At 40.6% G+C, this 26,392-nt stretch overlaps 1 protein-coding gene across 1 annotated transcript in view; it reads left to right on the forward strand.

Annotated features, from left to right (window-relative positions):
* Positions 1–26,392, forward strand: part of SLC45A2 (solute carrier family 45 member 2) — a 1,296,083-nt gene that overhangs the window by 27,861 nt on the left and 1,241,830 nt on the right. Inside the window, exon 2 of the mRNA XM_044070238.1 lies at positions 7,297–7,473. Within this exon, the coding sequence (XP_043926173.1) occupies positions 7,297–7,473 (177 nt within the window). The remainder of the gene's footprint in view (positions 1–7,296; positions 7,474–26,392) is intronic.

Consider the following 26,392-nt stretch of genomic DNA (forward strand, 5'->3'; position numbering starts at 1 on the left):
ATAAGATCGCTAATTATGTGTAAGGACCAGATCAAGAACATGTTGACCTCTAGTGGGCTCTTTGAATATTTGATCCAGGGAATGCTTGTTTATGAAATCAAACAGTTTTTAGGGAATAGCCTAAATAGATTACCCATTTAATCAATGAGTAGTTAAAAGTCTCCCAGAATGATGGAGTTTTTGTGTACATGAACCATATTGGTCATGTATTGTTTTAAATCCATGAACAGTTTAATGGAGTGTCATAATAGCTGAATAGGTTCTAAATCCTGAAGTACATAAAAGTATTACAAAAAGCACTCTACAGATCAGAAACAAATAATGCAATTTAATGCAAAAGGTGAACTTGTACCGTGAGTAGCATAATGCAGGGTGGGGCAATTCTGAGACATACTTAGGGCAAGTTGGCTCTCAACCTTCCATCACCAAAATGAGGAACACTCGCCTTCATAATGTGGAACAAATGGGCAAAATGTGGAACACATACTAATGGCTTACTAACAACTTCAACTAGGAAGGTCATAGGATGGTTAAAATATGTTGGTTTTACTTATAAAGAAGATCTTTTAATTAATTAATATGATTAATTTCAATTTACCATGGATTTCACTTAAAAAAATTCCTAACACTGGATGTATGACAGACTCTTTCAATGTGGAACTTTGAGGAATGTTGAGGAACATTAACTTTTTAAGACCCCCAAATGAGGTACGTTCCTCGTAATGATGTACACTTGAGAGGTATGACTGGGCAACATCACTAGTCCATAAAATAGTGCTTCTGGCATTGAATGCAAATAAGCTTATAGTGAGACGGAAATGAGAACGTTATTATAATGAGAGTGACTGTAAATGTAAATGTATTTATTTATTTATTTTTATTTGACATTTGTTAACTGGGTTAGTCCAGCTGAGCCAGAGGCCCATTTTCAGTGGAGACCCGAGGAGAAAAGCTCCAGTGATTACGTAATGTTCATAAAAACATACAGATTTATAATAAACAAATGAGAGTAAACAGTATGGAGGAGTGATTTTGACATGTGTAAAAATTGGATGATGACTGGTGACCACCAGAGTTGCTGTCTACTATGAGGTCTTGGTGTATAGAGACAGAAACATGATATCATGTTGGGGTAGTAAATAATGTATATGTATGAGGCTGTCCTTGCAGCTAGTAACCACGGAGGTGTACATCCTCACTTGTTTTGACAAAACGTGATGGGATCATGTTTAGCATTTCTTCCCCTCCATGGCACAAAAATAGTGGACTGCTGCCATGTGGACAGAGACACTATGCAGGACCTGGTACAGATAATGTCATTCTCACATGCAGGCTCATACCATGTGTAAAATTTCTATTCTTATGGACACTAAGCTATGTGTAGCTTTCAGAATACTTACAACATGACCTTCCAGTGACCAACAGGATCATGATTGGTGTATCCCAAGCATCTGTCTTATGAATATTACACTAGTTTCTCTGTGCAAAGCTACAGAAAATGGTGGAGCATATATGGTACACATGCACCCCAGGGGAGAGAAACAACAACATGCAACATTTTATGAACTAGCCTATTTCCTTGAGAAACTGGGAACCATCGACTGCACCCACATTGCCTTCTAGGTCATATCAGGTACACAGGGACAACAGTATGTGAACCATTATAGATTCTACTGTTATCAACAGTCATCTGGTTGTAATGCACAGGACATAATATGCAATGTATCAGTATGCCACCCAGGCAGTGCCCATTATTCCACACCTGGAACATGTGCAACTTAATTAAGTGATTTGTGGTTCCCCTAGTGACACCTTATTGGAGATAGCAGATATGCACTGGAGAAATTGCTAATAACACTGATAAGAAACCCAAAGACCATGGTGGAAAACACATGCAATATTGCCCTTTCATAGAACCAAAATATCATCAGATATGCTCAGACTGATGAAGGCCTGCTTCTACTGTCTAGACATTCCCAGAAGGGCCCTATAGTATTATCTAGAAACATGTAGCAAAGAATTTGCTGTTTATGCAGTGTTGCGCAACATTGTGGTACACAAAGAAATACAACAGGGGCATTGACATTAGGAAGAAGGCAGTACTAGAATCAGTAGTGGAGGAGATAGCTATTGAGGAGCACTTGGAGGACCCATCTGCAGGAAGTGACTATGCAAAATAGAGGTAGGCTCTGTATACTCTGGCACTGGCTAAGAGACAGCATCTGGTTCACAACTATGGGCCAGATTAGATATAGCAATGAGTAACAATAAGGTGTAGAGCACTAATAATAGGCTATGAAGTACCATGCACAGACTGTCCACACAATGCCCTAGGCACAGGCTATCCTAGTAACAAAAAACTGATGCAAGGCATAGATGTCATCATATATAAAGGCTGGAGGAGGCACAGTGAAGGGTGTCAGCAATATGTATTGAGTGGGGCTACTGATATAGAAGAATATGCATCTCCAGTGAGTGTGGTGACCTGGGAAGACTGTTCAGGGAGTGGGTGGTGTTTATAATGTGGTATACCTAAACAGATGTAATTGATGGTGATGGGTGTGTGCCTGGGCACAACTCCTGAGGAAGAAGCTGCTCTGTGCATTACTCTCTGGGACAGGTCCAGGGCACCCCCAGGATATATCTGCACCAACCATGCACATCTTTCTCCATGGGGGCACCCTCACTCAGGAACATCTCTGATATGATAACAGCTAGTACAGTAGATGGAGTGCTTCATGAGTATGAAAGGCAGGATGTGCTAAAGTGGGTTCATCATGTGCACCCTGTCAACATCTGTGTCCATGGCTTCCTGTAGTACTAGTGCTAGGTGTAGAGGTGGGGTCACTAAAAGATCATGCACATGTTGCATTTTTTTGCCTGGGATGTCTTCTCCATCCTCTTCCTGTCTTTCTCAGGTGTACTACTAGACAAATGTAAGGATCAGTATTTGGCCTGCTGTAGTCCTCACATCCACATCACAGTATATACACACACACACACACACACACACACACACACACACACACACACACACACACACGCACACGCACACGCACACACAAAAAAACTCCAGTTGCAGTGCACTATCTTACACCTAACCCACAGGCATTAAGTAGCCAATCACAAGGAACCAAATAAATAATGGAATAATTTGTATTGTAACTCTTACTCATGCAATTTAGAGACTCAAGTTAAAAAGCTCCCTTCTGACAATCACAGACTGGGAAACACAGTTTGAAAAATCATCCCCCACATAGACAGTCAGTGGACAAGAGGGAAACACTGACTTCCTCTCCTGAGAATAGGTTTGGCATAATGGCAAAGGTCATCACCTCACAGACACAATATTCAGGGTTTGAGTCTGACCTTGGGGTTATTGTCTAGGCTTAAAATGGCCCTTAAGGGCAATTAGTCTAGTATTCACCTATGAACTTATGACTGTCCACTTCAGAGCTCTGCTCTTCCTGTCTCCCAGTTCCACATAATGCACAGAAATGTTTTGATAGAGAATTCAGTCATCCAATACTCAGAAAAACAAAGGGTAGTCAACAATGTGAGCCCCCACCCCAGTCCCCAGTCTACTTACAAAGCCTATGTGTCCTCCTGTTGCAAACCGTACTTAAGCTGGAATAAGTAAGGAACACTTCATAGCACATTAACAACCTCTCCTTTATATTCTACACTCAGCAGTCAGCTATTAACCCAACCCCTTTTACTTTAAAGACAACAATAGAACTACAGCTGATATACGTATCACTTCTCCAGTATGGGCAGATGGTATCACATGTAAACTTAACTCACCTATAGTGTTTTAGAATATCCAAAAGGAATCTTCTGCACTTCACTCTACTCCTCTTGCCAAAAGTGTAACAAATCTATAATACAATGAGTGGAGTGTTGCAGTAGCTGCAGCTGTATTTATCTCTGAGTTTCCAGGCCAATAATAAGGCAGCTATGCTAATGAGACAGTTTCCTGTAAATGTGTCTAAATCACACATTTTTGTATCATTCCCCTGCCCAAGGCTGTGCTACAGGGCTCATCCTTGAATATACACATGCATGAGTAGCTACAAAGGGCATTGCACATATGTGGGCAGGTTATTGATCCCAGCAAGCACATAGATGTATGTAACATTTTGCCATGGCCCATGGAGGCCCTAAAGAGCAGTAATGGAAATAGATGTATGTACTCTGTGCTATATAGAGCCATAATCATGCTTGTTGGTGTGAGTACTCATGCTATGCATATTCATATCATCACGCATCTCATACCCAAACACCATCCTGCCACGCCATGTATATGCGTGCAACTAGAGTGTGGCAGTGCAGCATGTTATGCTATCTTGGTGTCCATTGTTGCACATCAGATGTCAGCAGCAGAGCCAGCAGCAGCATGTTTTGATTCAAATGAGCTATCATATTCCTCTGGACCGTGATCTGTGAATTGGTCATGGCATCGTGGTGGGTGGCAGAGCTCCTAGATGGTGCCCTAAGGAATCCAAATATTTCAGTACTGAGACCACTGGAAGCACCTGCTGGGGCCTGTGATGAAAGTCTCTAGTATAAGGTAGATGCCTTGCCAAGAAGATAAGTGCTGCAATTGGTATCACCCTCTTTGGTGAGCAGTGCATGTCACCCATCACAACTACAGTGACCTTAGGATGGACCACCTTGACCTTCTGCTCCAGTGGGAAGAAGAGGTCAGAGAGGGAGAGCTCCTGAGTTCTACAGTTAGTATGCATAACAGATGCATTTTATTGTAATGTTATGCATAACTAACCATGCATTTTCAAGACAAAAGGATCATGTAAATTCTTATGTTGTTTACTGTTTTTCACCTCTTGAGCAGACTGCGGAAAATCACTTCCTCTTTCAAAGGTATATGAAGTGTCTCTCCAGATGCAGGAGTAAGTATATAACTATAGTAGCCACGTATAGATGTCATTGCAGAATATTTTCATAAATTGTGGTATATTGTGGTTACTAGTAAAACCTGCAAGTGCACACCTCTGAACACAATTGCAGTGCCCATGCAGTCAAAGCCACAGACCTACCAATGTGACCTGTGAGTGGTGACCACATCGTCAGGGTAGGAGTCATATGCCTGGCACAACTAGCCCGTACAACATGCTGACTGCAGTGCCCTACCACATACCTGTGGATTTGGTCCATTTTCATGTTGCAAGTGCTCCCACAACTCTGCCAGTCCTATTCAGAGCACTGTTACATTTCACCATATTCTGTTTGCACTATCCCAAACAAGGTCCACAGCAGTGACAGTTATACATACACAGGGCATGCCACCATTATGACTTCTGTCTTGTGCTACTGACTGGCAGATATCATAGTACTTATTCAATATATGCTGATAGGTGTCTGTGTTAATGTAATGTTATTGTCTACAAATGCTATGTCACATTGGTAAGGTCAACTTGCTGCCCTGCAACTTCTGTATAGCTGTCCGAGTCCATCAAGCTCTTCCTTTTCTGTTTGCTGTAAGGCATATAGATGTCCCGTCACATCTTCAGTAGACTCCGTTGTCCCCCAGCATGTCACCTGTATTGCACTCCCAGATACTAACAGAGGCACGGGTAGTATCCACAGTCTTAATGCTCCTTTAGGCCTACTTCATGCAGTTACACTGTATTATGTAGTATGCCTGCTAAGACATATCTTCATATTATTACTGCATACCTAGCAAATGGATTATAGTTCTGTGCAGATAGTCATACACAGTTCTGATACTATTGTATTCTCTGTCTCTCTCTTTCTCTTTTACTAACCTTTCTTTACAAATTTATTTGATGGTTGTTGGTGTGGTTATCTTCATTTATCTTACTGTTTTATGCAGTTTTGGCCACATAAAAGGAGCTTCCATATCAAAGAATAGTTTTGTCTGTGGTGTGGCAGTGGTTCTCCATCTACCTAGTGGGCTGCATCTCTTTTGGGCCTCACTGAGGGGGGTGACCTTGAGGGTTCCATAGTGGCCTCTGGTGATATCTCACTAGGGGGTGTTGTTGCACCCCTGGGGGTCAGATGGTGGGGGCCAAAATGTTATCCTTCAGGGGTTGGAAGAGATGGTGATATTGGGGGTGGACAGATAACTTGACATTCACATTGGCTGATTAGAGGCCATCCTTTTATGACTAGCAGAGTCGTACCTATGTCTGACCATGCCCATCATGCCGACAGAGGCAGGACCCATGGAGAGAACAATTGTGGAGGGAACTGACTGCTGGCTGGGTGTTACCCTAGGCAGCTTGAAATGAAGCTGTCACTCCACCCTAACCCCCATCATGGTTGTTTCCACTCCTTGTGTTTCACTTCCCTTCCCTGTGTATAGTCCAATCCTCCTCATAGCCAAATGTTCTTCCTCTGCTTGCATGTGTGTCTGCATCATGTCTCCCCATTTGGGTAATGCCTCCCCTATTGGCTTTTGTTTGTGTTCTGGGTGTTTGTGTTTGTCAGCCGGTGCTACCATCCCTATATTCTCTTTCCTTCCCCCCACTAACCTTTTACCTCCTTCTCCACTGCCCTTCTTAAAAAATAAAAAATGGGCAGTTGTTCCAGAAAAATACCCTTTCTTTCCCACCCCACACCACTCTTTCCTTCCTTGTGTCCTTCTGTATTTTTCTTCTTGCCTTACCCCTTTCTGACTCTGCTATGCTCCCATATCCTCCCCATTGATAAGGCTTTGCAGGGAGGCCGTTATTATGGCTGTCAGCAGTTGTAGTAGTTGCATAGTGTTGCTCATGTGGAAGCTTGTAGTCACATGCATGGTACATGTGGTCTACTGTGAATCATGGATCATGTGATCACTTCTCGATTTGTGGGCAGTGCCATTTGTGCTAGCATATTAATTTATAAATTAATCATTGTGCTGCTAATCATACCTCTCGACTGTTTAGATCTTCGCAGAATGTCCAGATTTTTGCCTCATATCTTTGGTCTTTTGGCAAATCCTTCAGGTTGAAGTCAGTAAATAATCTCAGGCATTTTAGTTTCAGACTTCATATCCATATGAAACTTCATGCTAACAGAAAATGTATTATTCTAGCAAATTTTAAAGTTCATAAGAACAATATACATGGCCATGATAAGTGCAGAAAAGTTATAATGAAAAATGGAACTGGATTCATGGCTTACAGTGTAATGGTTGAAGGTCACCTAAAATGATCTTTTAGTGTGCAACTTGTGGATGATTGTCTAAGTACCAATGCATGTATGTTATGCAAATGCTTTTTTAATCAAAGATGCAATACAGTAAAATAAATGTTTATTGTCTTTTTCTAGCTGTCATCCAAGAGAGTAACACAAAGCGGACATGGGCCATAGTTATTACAATGCTTGGAGTGGTTATTTTTGATTTTTCAGCTGATTTTATTGATGGGCCAATCAAAGCGTATCTGTTTGATGTGTGCTCCCATGAGGATAAAGAAAGAGGCCTTCATTACCATGCTTTGCTCACTGGTGAGTTTTATTTCCCTTGTGTTGTTGATATTCTAGTGCCTCCGGGGCTTTACTTACTTTCTTTAAGACAGTCAAAGGTCTGCGTCAGCTGCTTGTGTAGTAGTCACGGGTGATTATGTGACATAAGGCTACTAACGCATGATCAGCAGCAGTTTAATTCCAGATTTTAAAGGACAGGCATGCCTGCAGTAAACTGAAACATAATTTTCTCTCTCATTTTTATTCACTATTTAAGTGCATGCCATGACTGTATAATGGGAAGCAAATGTCAGCTTCTCTGTCAAGGCATTTTTTAGAGGATGGAGAAAACTGCTATAATGTGATAACTAGCTACATAGAACGTGCAACAGAAGACTCAGACACATATTTCTATGCATTTAACATTTAACATTTCTGCTGTGCAAGCACCATGTAAAAATGACCTTCCACTAATTTGCAGAGAATCTCCAGCCGTTATTCATGCTGTAGAACTGAAGGATAATACATTACATATCCAGTGCAAATCTGGAAATATGGTATACTTCTGACAAGCAGGTTTGAAGTACAAAAACTGAAGAAATTTAAAGTGAATGCAGATTGAAATGTAGCCTTTACGTAAAAACATTTCCATTCTACAGGTTGGGTTTTGTAGGACAAACTAGGTGTTATCACAATGTGTTCCAACAGTCAGTTTTCCTAGGGAGGGTGCAGTAGTCCATTGACAGTGCTGAGGGGTCTTTCCTAGAAATATGATGTGGCATGGGGAGCATAGGATGTGGGATCAGGGAGCATAGTTCCCATCCAATTCCTTGAAATTGCAGTCTAGGCTGAAGCAGTTTGCAACAAAGGCCTTTTTATTTAAAAACTCTTACATATATTAAGTATAAGATTAACATATGCAAACCTAGTAGCATTTCATATGTATTGTTGTCTGTCACTGTCTGTCAGTAGTACTAGAACATTCATTTTTCTGTATACAGTGCCCTGTTTTCCTTTTGTAGTATGCTTTCCTTGTTTTTGTAAAATATATCTTCTGTAATATTAGCTTTCTTTCTGTTTCTTAGACTTAATATTTTTTGGAATGCTAAATTGATTGGCAATCTAATAAAAAGTCTCACCTCTTCATGGTAGTGGACAGTTCAACAGCAAGTGGTCACTGTAGCCCTCTGTTCATTGTATCTAGCAGAACTATTAGGGTCAGGGTACTTAACAATATTACCTTCAAGAATTACTGCTCATCTAATATCTCATGGGGCTAACCATACTGCACAAAGTGCCCTGCAAGAGAGAGAGAGAGAGAGAGAAAGAGTGAAAACGCTACTTGACCTGTAATACTGAATTATGGAATGTGAATTGTGTGATACATTGCCATTAAAATGCAGGAGACTTTTGTGTGCATATCAGAGTTTGAAAAGGAAGAGTTCTGTTAAAAGCATCCCACATTTCTATTATTGAGAGGGTTTGTAACAGTTAGCTAGAGATATAATTCTGAAAAAAGTATTTCCTTTATCATAAGTGGTACAAGTGATGACTGTTACAGTTCCATTTTATGAAGGTATTAAAATGTTGAAGGTGGGTTCCTAGGGGTCAGTCCTAAGAACAAGTTTCATTTATGTGTGTTATGTACACAGAAAAGTCACTAGCATTCTAATGGAAGACATTAAGGAGGGTAAACTGGACAATTGCCTAGGGCCCCAGTCCTCTTGGAGGACCCCAATTACTAGAAAAAATAGCAGACAAAAGCCAATTATTATAAGTTATTATTTTTTCAAACTGCCCAAGCTTGTGTGCATAGTTGGCCTGTCTCCACAGTTTTTGGCTAAAGTACTGGGATACACTTTGGCTGGCTTGGTAGTTGCAAGATAAAGCAGGTAAACTTCTAGGTTGTAGATTTTGCTAAGCTTGGAAAGACTACTGTTTGCTTGTGTGAAACAAAGTTGAAATATGTTCCTTGTAGACATTTTTATTACAGTCAAACATCTGAGGTGTACACAGTCAACACTGTGGCTATAATTGCGTCATATGGGGGCTGTCTGTGGATGAAAATGTCTAACCGTGCATTCATTTGATGAAGTCAAGCAGCCATTTATCCAGCATTACAGAACTACTGTGCATTCATATAAAACAGGTTGGAATACTGTACTGTGGCTGATTATTTATTTTAATTACAATTAGATATCTGAGGTGTACACAATCAAAAAGTGGTTATAACTGATGTGTGCAAAAGCCATCCATAGATAAAAGTGATGTACTGCCATTGTTGTCTGATTATATTTAATCAGTCACTGATCTAGCTTTGTAGGAGCAGTGACATACCATGCATTTTTTTTTCAAAATCAGTGTAAAATGACCATTGCTATTGCTTTTGCATGTGTGTGTGTTTGGTTGGGGAGGTGCAGTTTATATAAGAGCAATATGTTGACTGTAATTTCTTTCTCTTTCCATCACAATCAAATAGCACTGTAAGCAATAAGTAACCATATTTGAGAGTTTGGGAAGAATATGTGTGAAAACAACTGATGACTGGCACAATGGCACAGCCAGTAACACTGACATCTCACAAAGCTAGGTTCTGTGGCTGAGTTCTTGGCTGTGATTTCTACTGTATGGAGTCTGCATATCCTACCCATCTCAATGCTGGTTGTAGTGAGGTACTCTGGTTTCCTTCAGTACCCCAAAGACATGCTGTAAGTGACTTAATTTTCATCCAGTTTGCTTGCAGGTATGTATATAGTATAAATGTGTGTGTGTGTGTGTGTGTGTGTGTGTGTGTGTGTGTGTGTGTGTCTGTCTGTTTGTCTGTGTGACTTGGGATCGACTTGACTTTTCAGTGTTAGTGTCAGTATGTTTGCGTGTATGCAAAAAAAAAATAATATCACTGATTTTATCTTTGAACATACACGGCACTGGTGGCACAAAATAATTCTTTTGACTAGCTGTAAAAACTAAAGTTTACAAGGACAAAAATAAAGTCTAATATGCATCATAGAACATCTAAAGCTTTAGAACCAGGTCCCTAATTTCCTAGCTCTAAATGGATGCTTACACAAGCTTGGTGGGGGTAATTCACAGCATCAGCCCTGGGCCTCATGGAGACTAAAACTGGCCCTTTATAGGAAAGATGCTCAGCCAGCCACATACCATAAGATTAAATACAGTACGGGCATGTTGATATTGATATCTTTCTATGCCTAGTAATGTGATTGAGCTGTTCCATTTTTGTTAGTGCCCCTGGTACACGTGAAGTAGTCATTTCCAGTCCGTTCTAGATGTTTTCTAAAAATATTACTTTGCCATGCCGGACAAAGGTTTATACGTATTACATCTGCACTTTTCTGTATCAGTTTACATTGGGTGGTGTAGTATACTGTCTGCAGGGAATGGAATATTCATCATTTAGCAGCAAATTTTTAAGTTTTTAATGATATTGTGTTTTTTGCTTTTTCAAGGTGTGATCAATGAAAAACAATGAAATCAAATGAGGATAATCTCAGAAAATGTGTGCCAAAGATGTATTTAATTAATCTATGCATAAAACCAAGAAACTCATTTAGGTGGCGCCAATGTCAAAAACTATATTCCCCATGCAGAACAAGGTTGTAGTTAACATGGTATAATATTTTCTGCAACATTATATTACCTGGCCTGGCTGGAATAATGAGATGGGTAGTGTAACTGTAATATTCAAAGACTATTGCATAACATTTTGGATAATTCAGGATATGGAGTCTACAGCAGTGGAAAGTTTGTTCAGTCTTTACATGTGAAAATCAGAAATATTACATACAGCTTTAATAAAAGGCAATTAAGGGCATAGTTCATATATATGTTTTTATTTTATTTTATTTTTATTTATTTTTACATTTGATGACTGGGAAGCAAACTGGTCCAAGGCCCTTTTTCAAATAAAACCTGTGCTAAAATACAATATAGCAGCAGTTCTGCAGGGGGAAAATGTGTGTGCAAACAGTACCGTTAGGAGCAGTAGTAAATGTAAAAAGATAATACATGAAATAATAAGTAGAACACACATTCAAAATAAAGAAACAGCAAATTAATGAATGAACATTGAATGAGTGAGCACTGACCACAGTGTGAAATAGAGTAGGTTCTACCATGAAATATCAAGCTAAATCAGGAAGAAGATACAACTGGAATCCAAATGGTCTAGGATTTGTCCAGATGTAAAAGTCAATAGAGAAGCATTTTGGGGAGGGGAGGCAGTCACCTATGCACCCTGTTGTTTTTATATGCTAACTCTATACTCACACAACTGCTTAGAAAAGTGAAATCTTAAAAAAAAAATGTGAGTCCTAGCTGGTACTGTAATCGAAGCAGTGCTATCAGTGATGGTGCATGAGAAACAGCTGTCATTGATTTCCTACTTATTCATATGAGATTAAGTTGCAACTTCATCCAGTTTGTGCTTGACCACAAGAAAGGAAACCAGCAGAGTATATGCACAGAGACTCTTTAAGAGCAGCCAACTGAAGAAAAATAGTAAGATGATTGAGAAGAGATAGTGATACCCAATACAAATTAATATTTTTTGCCTGCAACCTGTTAGTTACAGAACTGTGTATTAAAGGTAGTAGATGAGAAGAGCAGAAGAGGAAGAAGTCAGGTGGAAGGTACTTATATAAGAAAGCAGCTGCATTTTGCAGTTAGAGATGTATAAAAATGGGGGTTAATCTAAAGGTAAAATAAGTAGGTAGTGATCTAGTAACACTGCAGCTATCATAGAATAGTTTAGAGGAAAAACACATTCAGGTATAGATATGTAGAAATGGAAATCTAATTTAAAATATGGATATATTGTGAAGGGAGATCTAAGATATGACAAGATGGTGGACTGGAGGGTGACAGCTAGAGGTGACCTGAAGTTGTTATAGAAAATCTTGAAAAGGATGGAACACAAAATGGGGATGGGCTCTTTCAGTGATCAGAAGGGTATGTGGCAGTGTTTAACAAGGTGAAGTGTTGCTTAAGAGGATCTGCATTTGTGATAAATCCAGAGCTCTTAAGTGTGACTTTTATTTATCAATTTATTTATTTATTTACTGCGGTGGTGGTGCTGCGGTAGCGTTGTCACCTCACAGTAAGACGTCCTGTTCGATTCTCAGCTAGAGTGTCTTCTGTGTGTAGACATGTGTGAATGGGCGTACCTTCATTGAAGGTTGTGCATCAGGGCTGGCAACTCGGCATGTAAAAATCTACTGCCAATCATTAGTGGACCGGAGTTCCGCTGTGGCGACCCCTAACCGGGAAAAGCCGAAAGACACAAACAATTTATTTATTTTTGTTGTTTTTTGGATGCCCCCTGGAGCTGTTAAGAGAAGGGGTCTTTCTTGTTTAGGTCGTAATGCATTCTTTGATATTGTTCAAGTAACATGGAAATAGGAGTCATGTTGGCCTATAAACTTTGTTTTTCAGTTAGAGCTTTTGAGGTGATAATTGACACGCGTTGGTGAAAGTTCAAGGAATTGTGATATTTGCTGTTATTGACTTGGGATATGGGATTTCCCCAGAGGACTTGAAGTTGTATCTCAAGGGCAGTGGAAAGTTCAAACTGGATGCCAAAGAAGAGTCAGTTTGATTAGAAGTATCCTTCAAGTAAGAGTTATAGAATCAGCCAAAACTGTTGTCAAAGACCTTTTGTAAAAATGCTTCTTGTACTGTGAAGTCCATCAGGTGACAAGAGAATGACATCAGCATATTGAGTTAGGTTCAGTGAAGAAAGGGAGGGAGGAAGATTCTTAATGTACAATAAGAGGACAAATCCCAGAACTGAACCATAGGAAACTCTGGTTGTTGGAGATCCAGGAGAGGATAGGGTGTTACCAGATTGTAGTTAGATTTATAAGATAGTTTATAAGCCAGACAAGGGCATCATCAGATAAAGGCAGGTTGCACAATTTCTTTAGTAAAATACAATGAATTCAGGTAGATTAAAAATGTTCCTGTTAACAGGCCTGTCAATTGTCCAGTCAGGATAAAACAGATGAACAGTTGTGGGTTTGGTTCAAGCAGATTTATTATATACAAACACATCAGAACACACCTTCTATTCTGCATCCTCCCTCTTTGAGAAATAGGTCATCCACAATAAAAATGACAATGTTCATCGACATGCAGTTATACAGAAATAATCCTTTGACATGCAATTATATAGAACTATTTACAAATGAAACAAGCATGTCCAGGTTACTGTGCATTTTACACTAACCCCGGGATTCAGTAAGCTTCCGTGCGCAAATGACCACTTAAGAGCAGCACGGCAGCACGCCATGCATAGTTATGGAGGCGCTCTGCCTCTGCTCCTAAACAGACACAGAGCGTGGATGAGTGCAGTGGGTGTGTCTGAGAGCAGAGCTCTCACAATTTACTTGCCCCTGCACTCAAGAATTGCATTTCGGCAGTTACAATAAGCGAGAATTCTCATAGGGGGTTGTAGGGCTGCCAGTTTTTCAAATGCCCAAAGTGGGACATTTTTGGTACAAACGTCAGATTTGGCAGGCCAGAACATACCCACGGCCAGTACAAAAGACAGAACTTCACATCTTTGCCTAAATAAAAGCTTATTCTAGTAGCATTTTAGTTGCTTATTCTGTTTCTTATAACATTTAGGTGTTTCAGATACAGAATAACTGTTTTATGCAACTATCACATAAATTATAGGAAATAATTTTGTCCTAAAATCTCAGGAAATTTGCCATTTTTACAAGTTTTTTGCAGGACACAACTGCCCAAAAAGGGATTGTCCCTCTCAAAGCGGGACAGGTGGTAACCTTAGGGGGTTGCCACCTCTTCAAATGCCCAAAGTGGGACTGTTATTGTACAAACATGACATGTTGCAGGACAAAACACACCCACAGCCATTGCAAAGGTCAAAGCCCCACTTCACAGGAAAACCCTATGCTCATAGCAACTGAAATACACTAGGATGTCTGAAAAATGTGCAGATGCACTCAGAAATCCACACCAATAAGTGAATCCTGTCCCTTCCTAGAGAAAATAACACTAGAAATGTTCTTTTATCAAACAGATTAAAATTTAACCGTAGCTGCGCGGGTTTGCCCATTGCTTAGCTATGTATACTGTAGCTTAAATAGCAGAAGAAAGTAAATAGCAAGATACATTCAATCAAAACAGTACTGCAATAGTGTAGTGGTCAGAGCATTCGCTTTGTAAGTAATCATTCCAGGTTCAATCCTCACTGTAATAAATTCCATTTTCCATGTGAAAGCAATTTATGAACATGTTTTTTGCTGTTTAACCTACTAAATAACATATATTTGTGAACTGGAGTACTGCATTAAGTACAGATGTGAGGTGTCATTGTAATAATGTGGTAAAATCCATACAGTATATGTACACATGAATCAGGGATACTAAACAAAGTTATAATGTCTTGTTGTTGGTCTTTCAGCTTTTTCCTGGTAAGGGGTCGCCACAGTGGAACTCCGGTCCACTAATGATTGGCAGTAGATTTTTTTACGAAACGGCAAGGTGCCAGCTGAACACCCAACCTTCAACGAAAGCACGCCCATTTACATATGCATGTCTTTCAAATGTTACCCAACCGCAGGGAGGACATGCACACTCTGCACAGAAGGCACTCACAAGCCAAGCATCGAACAGGAGAACCTCTTGCTGTGAGGTAACAACACTACCGCTGTAGTGCCATTATAATGTGTAATGAATAATAAATCCATGCCATAAAACAAATAGTGTAAAAAATGTATAAAGTGTCCAAATCTGCCACTTTCCCAAGACCATGTTTCATTTCTTTCTAAATTAGTGCGGGGGGGTAAGCGGGAATAAGCACTTTTAAGCAGTAGTAAGCGGGTTTATGCCTGTTTGGGTGGGGGTAAGCAATGCCTACACAGGATAAGCAATTTAGAGGCTAACAGACTGTAAGAATATTTAACCGGAAGTTAGCATTGCTTACCGTCGTGCAAACCCGCTTACAACTGCTTAAAAGTGCCTTAATCACTCTGTATCTAACAGCCCTTGTTCTTCCCAGCAACAAAATAATCAGCCTTTGCAAGTCTCAAACCCAGGACCCTGCACACCATAGTCAAAGTGAATTACCACTAAGCTACATCAGATATAAAAAACACTGCTGTTTTCTCAAATATATCATCCAGCAAAGTCATTCAACAGTAGAGGAAATGTATGCATGTAGATGTATGTTTATATATATCTATATATATATATATATATATATATATATATATATATATATATATATATATATATATATGGGCTCACTTTATAATTTCGAAATACTGAAATACCAAATTTCAGTAGTTCTAAATCATAAAGTCGAAAACTGAAAGTCGCGAAAGTGCATAATCGCGAATTTGAATATCTCCAGTTTGCGATTATGGCTTACAGTATGTGGCATGCGGTGTTGGGATTGTATCTTTTGTGGATGTGGGTGCAATTGAAGGTAAGTGAATGTTTTGTAAGGGGTTTGTGTGGGAGTTTGAGTGTGTCTGAATGTGTGGATGTATGTATATGTGTGATGTTTGTGTGTGTACGAGGGACTGTGAAATGTGTGTGTGTGTGTGTGTTTCCTTTTTGTGTCTGTGAGATCTCAGATTTAGTATATATAAGTAGGGGGGTATGGAGGGTGCAGGGGGGCCTGCCCCCCTGCTTACATGTAGTGTAGGTTTGTATGTGTTTTTGTGTTTCTGCGTGTTTTGTTTGTTGTAGTGTGGGTTGGACGATGTATGTATTGTGTGGTGTATGGTTTATATGTGTTCATGATTGTGTGTTTCACGATTGTGTGCTGTCCGGATTATGGACATTCAACTTTATGATTTCGAAATACTGAAATTCGGTATTTCGGTATTTCGAAATTATAAAGTGAATCCATATATATATATATATATATATATATATATATATATATATATATAGCAATATATATACGTAAACAGATATATATATATATATATATGTATATACATACATATATATATATGTATATACATATATATATATATATATATATATATATATATATATATATTATACATATATATATATATATGTATATACATATATATATATATACATATATATATATATATATATATATATATTGATATATAAGAGAACACAACAAATACATATATGACGAAAGCCACCATTAATGGGAGTGAGGGGGGCCCACTTTAAGTACCTGTTGTAATTATTGATATCATCCCCTCCTCTACAGCCAAACAGATCTGCCTTGCAGCACAATACCAACACATGCAAGTGTCATACCTAGGACCCTACACAACATAGCCACAAGAAGTTAACAGTAATCCATCTTACCTGTACGATATCAGGATGGTATCAATAAGATATCATGCAGACCAATGTGTCTACCATAGGGAATGTACAGTGTCGAAGCAGTAAACATTCCAATGATACATATACACACACACACATATATGCAGATACATATGTCTGTGTGTGTGTATATATATATATATATATATATATATATATACATATATATATATATATATATATATATATATATATATATATATATACGTATATATATATATATATATATATATATATATATATATATATATATATATATATATATGCATATATAGGTATGTATATACACATACATACACAAATACATATATTACTACATATAGATATGTATAGGAAGATACATATTTAGCATATTGAACAGCCAGTATTCCTACAGTTGCCACCTTTTAAAATGGACAGTGTTTGATTCTCTCATACAAAAGACAATTATTGCATGAAAAATATACCTACAGAGAAGTCAAAGGATATGACACCACACACAGGTGTGCATAAATAAATAATGTTTATTTGTGTACTATTTCAGTTGTATATGCCATTTCATATAGCTGTTAGGTGTTTGAGATACATACTAACTGAGTAATGCAACTCTCAAGCAAAACATTTTATACAGTAATCTGAAAGCATGACATATGTTGCTGTCCAGGGCAAGGCCTTCAGGTAGTACAACAGTCAATAAACACTGGCCCAGAAGATAAGAATCAATCAACAGTAAGTAAAGCAGATATAACTCAGCATCCTCCAGTTACACTCTGTACTCAACCCCTAGGGGGAAAAGAATTAAGTTGTCACAATGAAGATGTATCTGTTACATAACAATGCTTAACTTAAAACATCACTATCACACTGACAAACAGAACTGTCTGTAAGACAGTAAGCCCTAACCCACCAATGTTCCCAAGGTGAATTGTATGAAAATGTATAGCCATATACCTTAAGGTGCCTTACTGCTGATATCCCTCACATGTTGTAACAGCCTAAGATATATATGGTGCATACCCCTCCCTCATAGAATGACTTACAGGGGCATATAACAGTGTTACGTACACTGATCTCTGGACTGTACAAGGACATGCATGATTTGTCCAGCTGTAGCCCATATATATATGGACCCTACCCCACAATATATGTGGGGGTACACAACATCACTGGAATGATGGCAGGAATGCCAGCATGACATAATGATAGGCCACTACTTAACAACCTCTTACTGCATGACATATAGACAACGCCTGGTATATAGGTGGAGGACTGAGGCTGGAACACAGGCCATATTTGGAATATTGTTGTTATACATTGAGAAAGTTGCTAGTGTTACAGGATTGGTTGCAAAATACCCTTATTTAGGAATATGAAGTCAGAAACACAAAATGGATATAGCCATGTACTGATAGCACTCAACATACAGAATGCCAGTGATATATCTGAGACAAGACCTGTGTGGTGGACAGACAAAACATAACAGCCAATCCTCTGGCAATCATGTGGATTGGCCCACAGTTGAGAACTGTGCAGACAGACTGTATTCCATGCTAAACTGTTATGTACAAACAAACTCTGTTGGTGCAGAGGCCATCACCTGATCATGTGCATCACCTACAAAATCCATGCTGCAATCTATTCAAAGCAGCTCAATCCCTGTAGTGGAGACAGACAGAGAGAGAGAGAGAAAACAAACAAACAGCAAACAACCAGTAAATAAAAAGTTAATCAGCAACTGAACCTACAGATATCCCAAGTTAACTAAGGGGACACATCAGACTGTATCCAGAAGAGACGACAATACTACAACAGGTATGTGAAACATATATGCATGTAATTGAATGTAGTACTTGGTCTATAATAATGGGATAGATGATGTGGAAGGATTTATGTGTGCCATCAGGAGTTGTTGTAATGATGTCCTGCTGAAGAACTGCTATGGACAATAGTGTCTGTCCCTGTGGGCAGTGGGCCATACCTGTCAAATTTGTAGATCAGCACTGAATGACAAGATGCAAGCCATCATAGTGTGTGTTATGTACCGAAAGACATGTATATTAGTGTGACAAATAGCTGGTGGCGGAAGTAATGCCGTTATGATAGACACATGAGCATCAGAGCCCACCACTTGCAGGACAGTCATGTTAACATATAATGTAGCATGCACAAATGCCATAGGTGTGTAATAGGCTTACCTGCAATCTGTCCCTATATATACCTCCCTAATGTTAGGCTGCATCCACATGTGACACCTGTATTGTGTTGTAGCAAAGCAGAACAGTGCAGCTGTGAATGAAGGAGAGTTAGAGAGTGTGGACCTGATGTTTGATTGCACCCTATATATATATATATATATATATATATATATATATATATATATATATATATATATATATATATGTGTGTGTGTGTGTGTGTGTGTGTGTATATATATATATATATATATATATATATATATATATATATATATATATATATATATATATATATATATATATATATATATATATATATATATATATATATATATATACACACACACACACACACACACACACACACACACACACACACACACACACACACACACACACACACACACAAACATATATATATATATATATATATATGTATATATATATATATATATATATATATATATATATATATATATATATATATATATATATATATATATATACACACACAGCAGTAAATGGGTGCAAAATGGACAGTTATGTCTGGTTTGAAATCCATGTTGGGAACACATTGCCCTTGTTTGTGACGGTGGGATTGGTATTTTGGGGAAGGATAGTAGGTAGATTTGAAGAGGTAGATTGGGTTGGAAGACAGACAAGACAGCATACAGGTGCGGTATATGACACGTGGTGAGTAAACACCTTGGATGGGGAGTATTGTTTGGAATGTGGAAGCCTATGAGTCCCCATATGGCAAAAATGGGACCAAGGTCCCCACCCATGGGCAGTCACAACAGAATCTTCATGGTCCTGAAGGTGCCAGGGCTAAGGGCTGAGCAAGAGGAGCATACTGACATGGTGATTGTGTACTGAGGGCCTCAAGGTGGGGTAGCACATCCCCCATGTCTCTGTGGAGCTCCCTATACACCAGACCCTGGACCTGACTTTGGGTGACATGATCCTGTCTGTGTGTGCTTTGGGGGGGGGGCGAACACCATCCCCTGAGGTTGTTTCACCTGAAGGTAGTGCAGGACCAGTAGATGATGAGGACCCAGGGTGGGTCCCAGATGTGATGTGGCCTGGTAACATGGCCAGATGAGGTGGGAGAGGTGGTTCTGCTGGCAGCTGTCTTTCCAAACATGCTATTGTGTGACTGTTCTAGAACATATGTGGGTAGTAATAGTCCACACATTCCAGGATTCTGTCTAACAGCATACATAGATATCCCCATTAACACAAAACATAGCAAACAAATCACATGCATATATGGAACCATAGTGGCCCTTACAATGGCATGTAGGAGACATTGTTCATAACAGACCACCAGTGATAATGTTTCAACATGGAACATGACTACAAACACATTGCACAAATTGTTGTACAATACAATATATGTCCCAACAGTAGTCTGCTGTAGACATACCCATTGAGTTGTGTGATCAGATTGTTGTTGCAGATATGGTAGGAGGGGTGACAGAGATGTGTATTAACAACTATTATATCCTTGCAGTGTGAGGTCCTCAGACCTGTTTCCCTCGTTATGTCTTTCAGGCACAATGTCTTGGGAGAGACGTCCAATTTACACACCCTAGGAGAATGACGTCATTATCACATACCTGGTGCAGCACTACCACACTCTGTTTGGATGTACAGCCCATGATCTGCAGGGAGAGGACCGCCCTGTGGAACGATCTTGTCCACAGGGTAAATGATGTAGGCCTGCATAACCACAGTTATGAGCAGGTCCAACACCGGTGCATTGATCTACTCTGCCATGCCTGTCAGATTGCTGCTGTTGTTAGGAGGGACCAGATTGCCGCGGGGGGGGGTGGCATACCATCCAGCCCTCCCTGACACATGCTGAGGAGCTCCTCACCAGCCTTGGGGCACCTGCCCACCCACAAATACAAGACCCAGCAGAGAGCATAGTGGAGGTGGGTGCCACCCACACAATGGCTGAGGAGCATCCAGCTAAGGCCACAGTGCACATCAGTAGACCACTGTTGTGTATCCATCTGCATCTGTAGAGTTGAATCATACATATGTGATATGAAATATATATAGTCTGTTGCTGCATTGTAGTACTAAACAGATGTGCATAATCTGTAGTATTGTGTGTTTGTACTGCTGATGTACTGTAATGCTGCTCCCACCCTGTACCAGTGCCACAGGAGTGGCTACTGACATCACATTTCTCACACAAGTATGTTGGTCCTTCTTTTATACCTCCAGGGCATCAACCTGTAGCTGGTGAATATGGTGTTTGTTCAGGTTTGCCATTACACCAGTCATGTTATGGCCATGGTATATTCCATGCACACATTTAACACACCTACCCATAATGCATGCTGTACATGTTCACTTATTGTTGCTAACTGCACTGCATCACAGTGGTCACCATGGTGGCATATCTGAAGGTACGTAAGAATCCTGCAATATAAGTAACAACCTGTCATTGCAAGATGTGTGCACAGAGATGAACATAATGGTGGGACAAATGGCCTACAGTAGGGACATGTCTGAAACATCATCCTTATACAGTGCTACAACAGTGTATATACCGCTATTACAATGGCAACTGTTAAGATCTACACTATGGCATATCACAATACTGCATTCCACAACCCTTACAACCTGTAATGTGGTCCTAACATGAGCAATGAATGTGTAATATGGACTCCTATGTTAGGACAGCAAATATGGGGATAACATACCTTCACAAACACTGGAAGCATATGTGTGCATACACTCCAGATAACATATTGTGGAAGCAGATTTTGAGGTACTGAGAGCATGCACACTTCATGTGTATGGACCTTCCAGCAAGTACAGGTCCTCAATGTCACACCAAGAAATGGTCCACTGTCCAAGACACTTAACCAGCAAATGTGCCTACTTACCTGCAACAGAGGCAGCCATGGCTTGCACACATCTTACAAGCCATGGAATGGATCCCATACCCAACAGGTAGCACCCAGGAGTTGGACATGTAGCCTTACCTCACCATTGCATATACCATGGCAAACAGTGCAGACAGTCATGTATGTGGCGAGGATGTATGGGAAAGGATTAATGTAGAAAATAAATAGATGGCCATCCAAGAAAGATGATGACACATGTTGCAAAATGGTCATGCAGGCTGCCTAGTAACATTCCCCAACACTAAGGGGGTTGCGGGAATGTCTAGCAAGTACTGGCTGTGCAGTACCTGTGTTGGCAATTGCCTGGACTCTGCATAAGTGTGGCCCACGGGTTAGGGTAATCAGATAGGACAGTTGTACCACAGGAAACATCAGCCAGGGCTCTCTACAGGTAAAGTATGCATAATAACAAAAGTCCCCCAACGGCATGCTTTACAATGTGTACTGGTGTACCAAGACCAAGTTGGAAACCTACAGACAGTATTAATTAAGATACATGTGCTGCACAACCAACACCTTACCCCACCTCAGGCCCACCATCCCCATCTCTACCTTGCTGGTGCCAGTGTACACCTGTATGTTTGGCATTCATTAACAGAGTCTAGGCTGGTACACATGGTGTTCAGAGTTTGGGACACTGCAAAATGACACACGTATGTAGGCCATAGTTGTCAAGCATCTACAAAAAGGCTGAGGATGGGGAGGAGATGTCATCCTGAAACACAACAGTGCACTGAAGCAGGTATCCAAAGATCGCTAAGAATGGCTGTATCTGCACACAGTCAAGGTCATGAATTGTGGCAGACATAACCCTGACTCCACAGCAATAGTGACGGCACTGTGTGACTTCTAAGGGCTGTGCACATGAGTTGAACTTGTAATCATGCAGAGTTGAGGGACATTTGTAGAGTAGAGTGACCAAATACTGGTAAATGCAGATGGCCCATGCTAGTATACCCCTTCCAGGAATAGTGACTGCTGTAGTACACATAACTGTTGGTGCAACAAACCATCATAATAAGGGTGTGCACACATATGCACCCACAAATTGTATGCATCTCAATCAGCATCTGCACAACTAACACATTTGTTTGATACTGCATTTGATTGCACAGGTCATATGTCAAATATCAGGTTAATGTAATGTTAACATATGCAGTAATGTGGCCCCATGGCATATCAGGGAAGAGGGTGCCATATCAATAAGGGTATGTACACTCCCCATAGCCATGGTAAGGTTTGAAGGTTGTCAGTGTAATTGTATTTTATTGGCCATACATGCATTGCTGATGATGAGATCTGTAAGTCAGACATCAGGCATTCACAAATGACATCTGTCCACATATCATCCCAGGTATGTGTTGGACAAACACAAAGGGGCTGTGAGCAGCAGAGTAAACATAACTGACACAAATATACACATTCAGCAATGGTGTGTACACCTGTGAGGTATGGTGCACAGTACATGCCATGGTGCCGAACAGGGACACAGCAATACTGTGTACATGGGTGCAGTGTGTTCCAGGGGAAGGGACATCACCAACTAACACAACCCATGCATTGCAGAGATGTATAATGTTGGTAACAGGGATTGACTATAGCTGCACGGCATGCTATTGAGTGCCATATGTCATGCATGTTGACAGATGGGTAATGAAAGGTCTGTGTGTAATATCTTTGTATAACTTCACCTGTACATGTGTGTGTGTGTGTGTGTGTGTGTGTGTGTGTGTGTGTGTGTGTGTGTGTGTGTGAGTGTGTGTATATGTGTGTTTGTGTGGGGGGGTTGAATTTGTCTGTAAGTGCTATCTGGTGTAGTGGAGGGGGGTTGATGTATGTAGAATGCATGTGTGTATGTGTCCATGTATGCACTTGTGAGCGTGGGGTTGTTCATACCTCACAACGTCCCTTAGAAATCGTGCAGTAGATGGACAGACACATTAGACACCAGGAATACTTTTCTGAAATGTAGAAAACTAGACACCAGGGATACTTTTTTAAATTGCAATCAGCAGAAAGGTGAAAGAATACCCATATATGCAGCATTAAAGATGCATTGGGGAATTACTAGAAAACACCAGAGAGTGTTTCCAAATATTACTGTAGTCCACATAAAAAGTTAATAGAGCAACAGATCTTGCATCTACTGAACAATAGTTAAGTATGAAACTCCAGTGCGTGAAATTATTGACTGACTGTAGTAGCCCATGACATATTGGGGCCATGCTCAAGACATCTGGACAAAACCAGGGTGAACACTTGATGACATCACGGAGTCTTTGAAAAAATGACTCCAATCAAGTTAAAGAGTTAATGGAGAGTAACAGGTCATGTTTTGTGATTACTTTTCTGAACAATTAGAAGAATGATAAGTTAATGATTGGTATTATTGGCTGTAATTATTCAAGACTGATGCAGGATGGGGAAAATAAGAGAAAAAAATAAGGGCATTCTGTAAACTTAGGGACAGGTAAGTAGTATGGTGGAATGTCAGTGTGTGCGTATGTGTGTGTGTGTGTGTGTGTGTGTGTGTGTGTGTGTGTGTGTGTGTGTGTGTGTGTATGTATGTGTACTGTTAAGCAATGACATACAGGTTTTAAACTGCATTTCTTGTTTTCCCCCCATAGGTGGCAAGGTGGGTCAGGGTCCCTCCTGCAGGCAATCTGATGTTGGTGTCCATACAGACACTGAAAATGATGATAGGTGTGTTGGGGCACATGCGGGGCTGTCAGAGGCTGAAGCTGCACCATCGTTTGATATCCCACTGTTATCCGCCCCATCCCCACACACAGTCACATTGCCTATACATACCCCATCACCAGTGGCAATAGCTGAGGGACAGTTGGTGGTTGGTGGCATGGGACAGAACAGTGTGGGATCTATGCCACATGTGTCTGGACACAGCAGCCATAGCTGGATGTCTGGCGGGGTACCACATAGGCAGATGTACAGGGGTGATTATTGGAGGGCTGCTGGTCATCATGCCCCTGGCAGAAGTGCCACGTCTGGTGCCACCAGATGCATGTTTCAAGCCATCATGGAGGCACAGTCATTTATGGAATGGTATATCAGACAGGCTCTGAGGCTGCAGAGGGCTACTCATTCAGCTGTTACTGACAACATCCCTGATCTTGCAGGTGCCCTCCATTATTTTTCAGAGGTCATGGATCGATGGTTGGCTGAGATGGTGGGAATCCTTGACCGTGGAATGTCTGTGCTTGAGCATATGATGGGAATGATGCGATGGCCACATGGACATAGGCCAGCAACACCAACAGCTTGAGGTTGACGTGGATGTGCCAGAACACAGAGCCGCTCACGTAGTGGCAGTACCATCCCCAGCACTGTAGGGGGGGTGCTGTCCACACCATGCCACAGCAGGCCACATGCACATGGCCCTGGCTGGTCTCAAGAGGGACCTGGATCCAGTGGGCATATGTCATCATTAGGGGAGAGTACCATATTGTGACTTGTACCTGGTGGTGCCCATGGAACCTTTGGCAGGCACAGTTCTCATGTCCATGGCCAGAAACGGTGAACTGCACACCCTGCCAGGTACAGTCTGCAGCTGTCCAACAAACCCCTGTATAGGGCAGCCACATGGCAGAACTGTGTGCATGCATACATGCACACACTACCATCACAGCTTGGGCAACCCCATACCTACACACACCTCATCACAACAGCCCAATTAATAATTAACCCCCCTCACTCACACACATACTGTCAAACATATGGCCCTGCCTAGGTCTCTGGCAAACCAACAACACACCCTGTGCATATGATGATACCTGTGCCACATCCCTGTCATCCATAAGATTGATGCAGGGATAGGCTAATATGGTTCTGATGCACAGGGTGACTGTACTATGGTGTACCAATATAATGCTGTGTAACATGTTGTCAGGAGTAAAGTTTAATGCTTACTTGTCAGAAGTGTAGCTGTCCAGCCATGATGCATTATAGCTGTTATTAACACTGAGTGATTGTGGTCTCCATAATGTATTCCATTGGTGTTGTAGGTGTCCATCTGTCAGCAGGATGATGGTCTGCTGTTGTATCGTACAAGGGTATGGCACTGTGGTAACACCTTGGCTGTGCCATATCCTGGGTACAGGTGAACACATGTCACAGGTCTCTATAATAGTTATTGCATGTGCAACATGGCCAGTAGGTCTGGGGTGGTGTATACATGTGAGTGCATGGTGGCTGATGTCAGCAGCCCTTCTACAGTGGACAATGGTAAGTGTACTGGGTGGTACACTTACCACATATTTGTGTATAACACACAGAGAGGCTTTGATGTTGATGCAATACACAGAGAATACTGTACACATGGATGTCTGTACCTTTGCAAGGAACCCATTTTAGCCTATGTAATTCCACCAAGACAGAATAGGCACAACACATTGGGAAATAAGCAGTCTGCTAGTTTAATGTCATTAACAATGGTACTGGCAGGGTACCTGTCCCCTTCCCCACTGTAGGGTGAGA

The sequence above is a fragment of the Protopterus annectens genome, chromosome 1.part0 (assembly GCF_019279795.1).
Source record: "Protopterus annectens isolate FY-2018-M chromosome 1.part0, PAN1.0, whole genome shotgun sequence".
Taxonomy (NCBI): Eukaryota; Metazoa; Chordata; order Ceratodontiformes; family Protopteridae; genus Protopterus; species Protopterus annectens.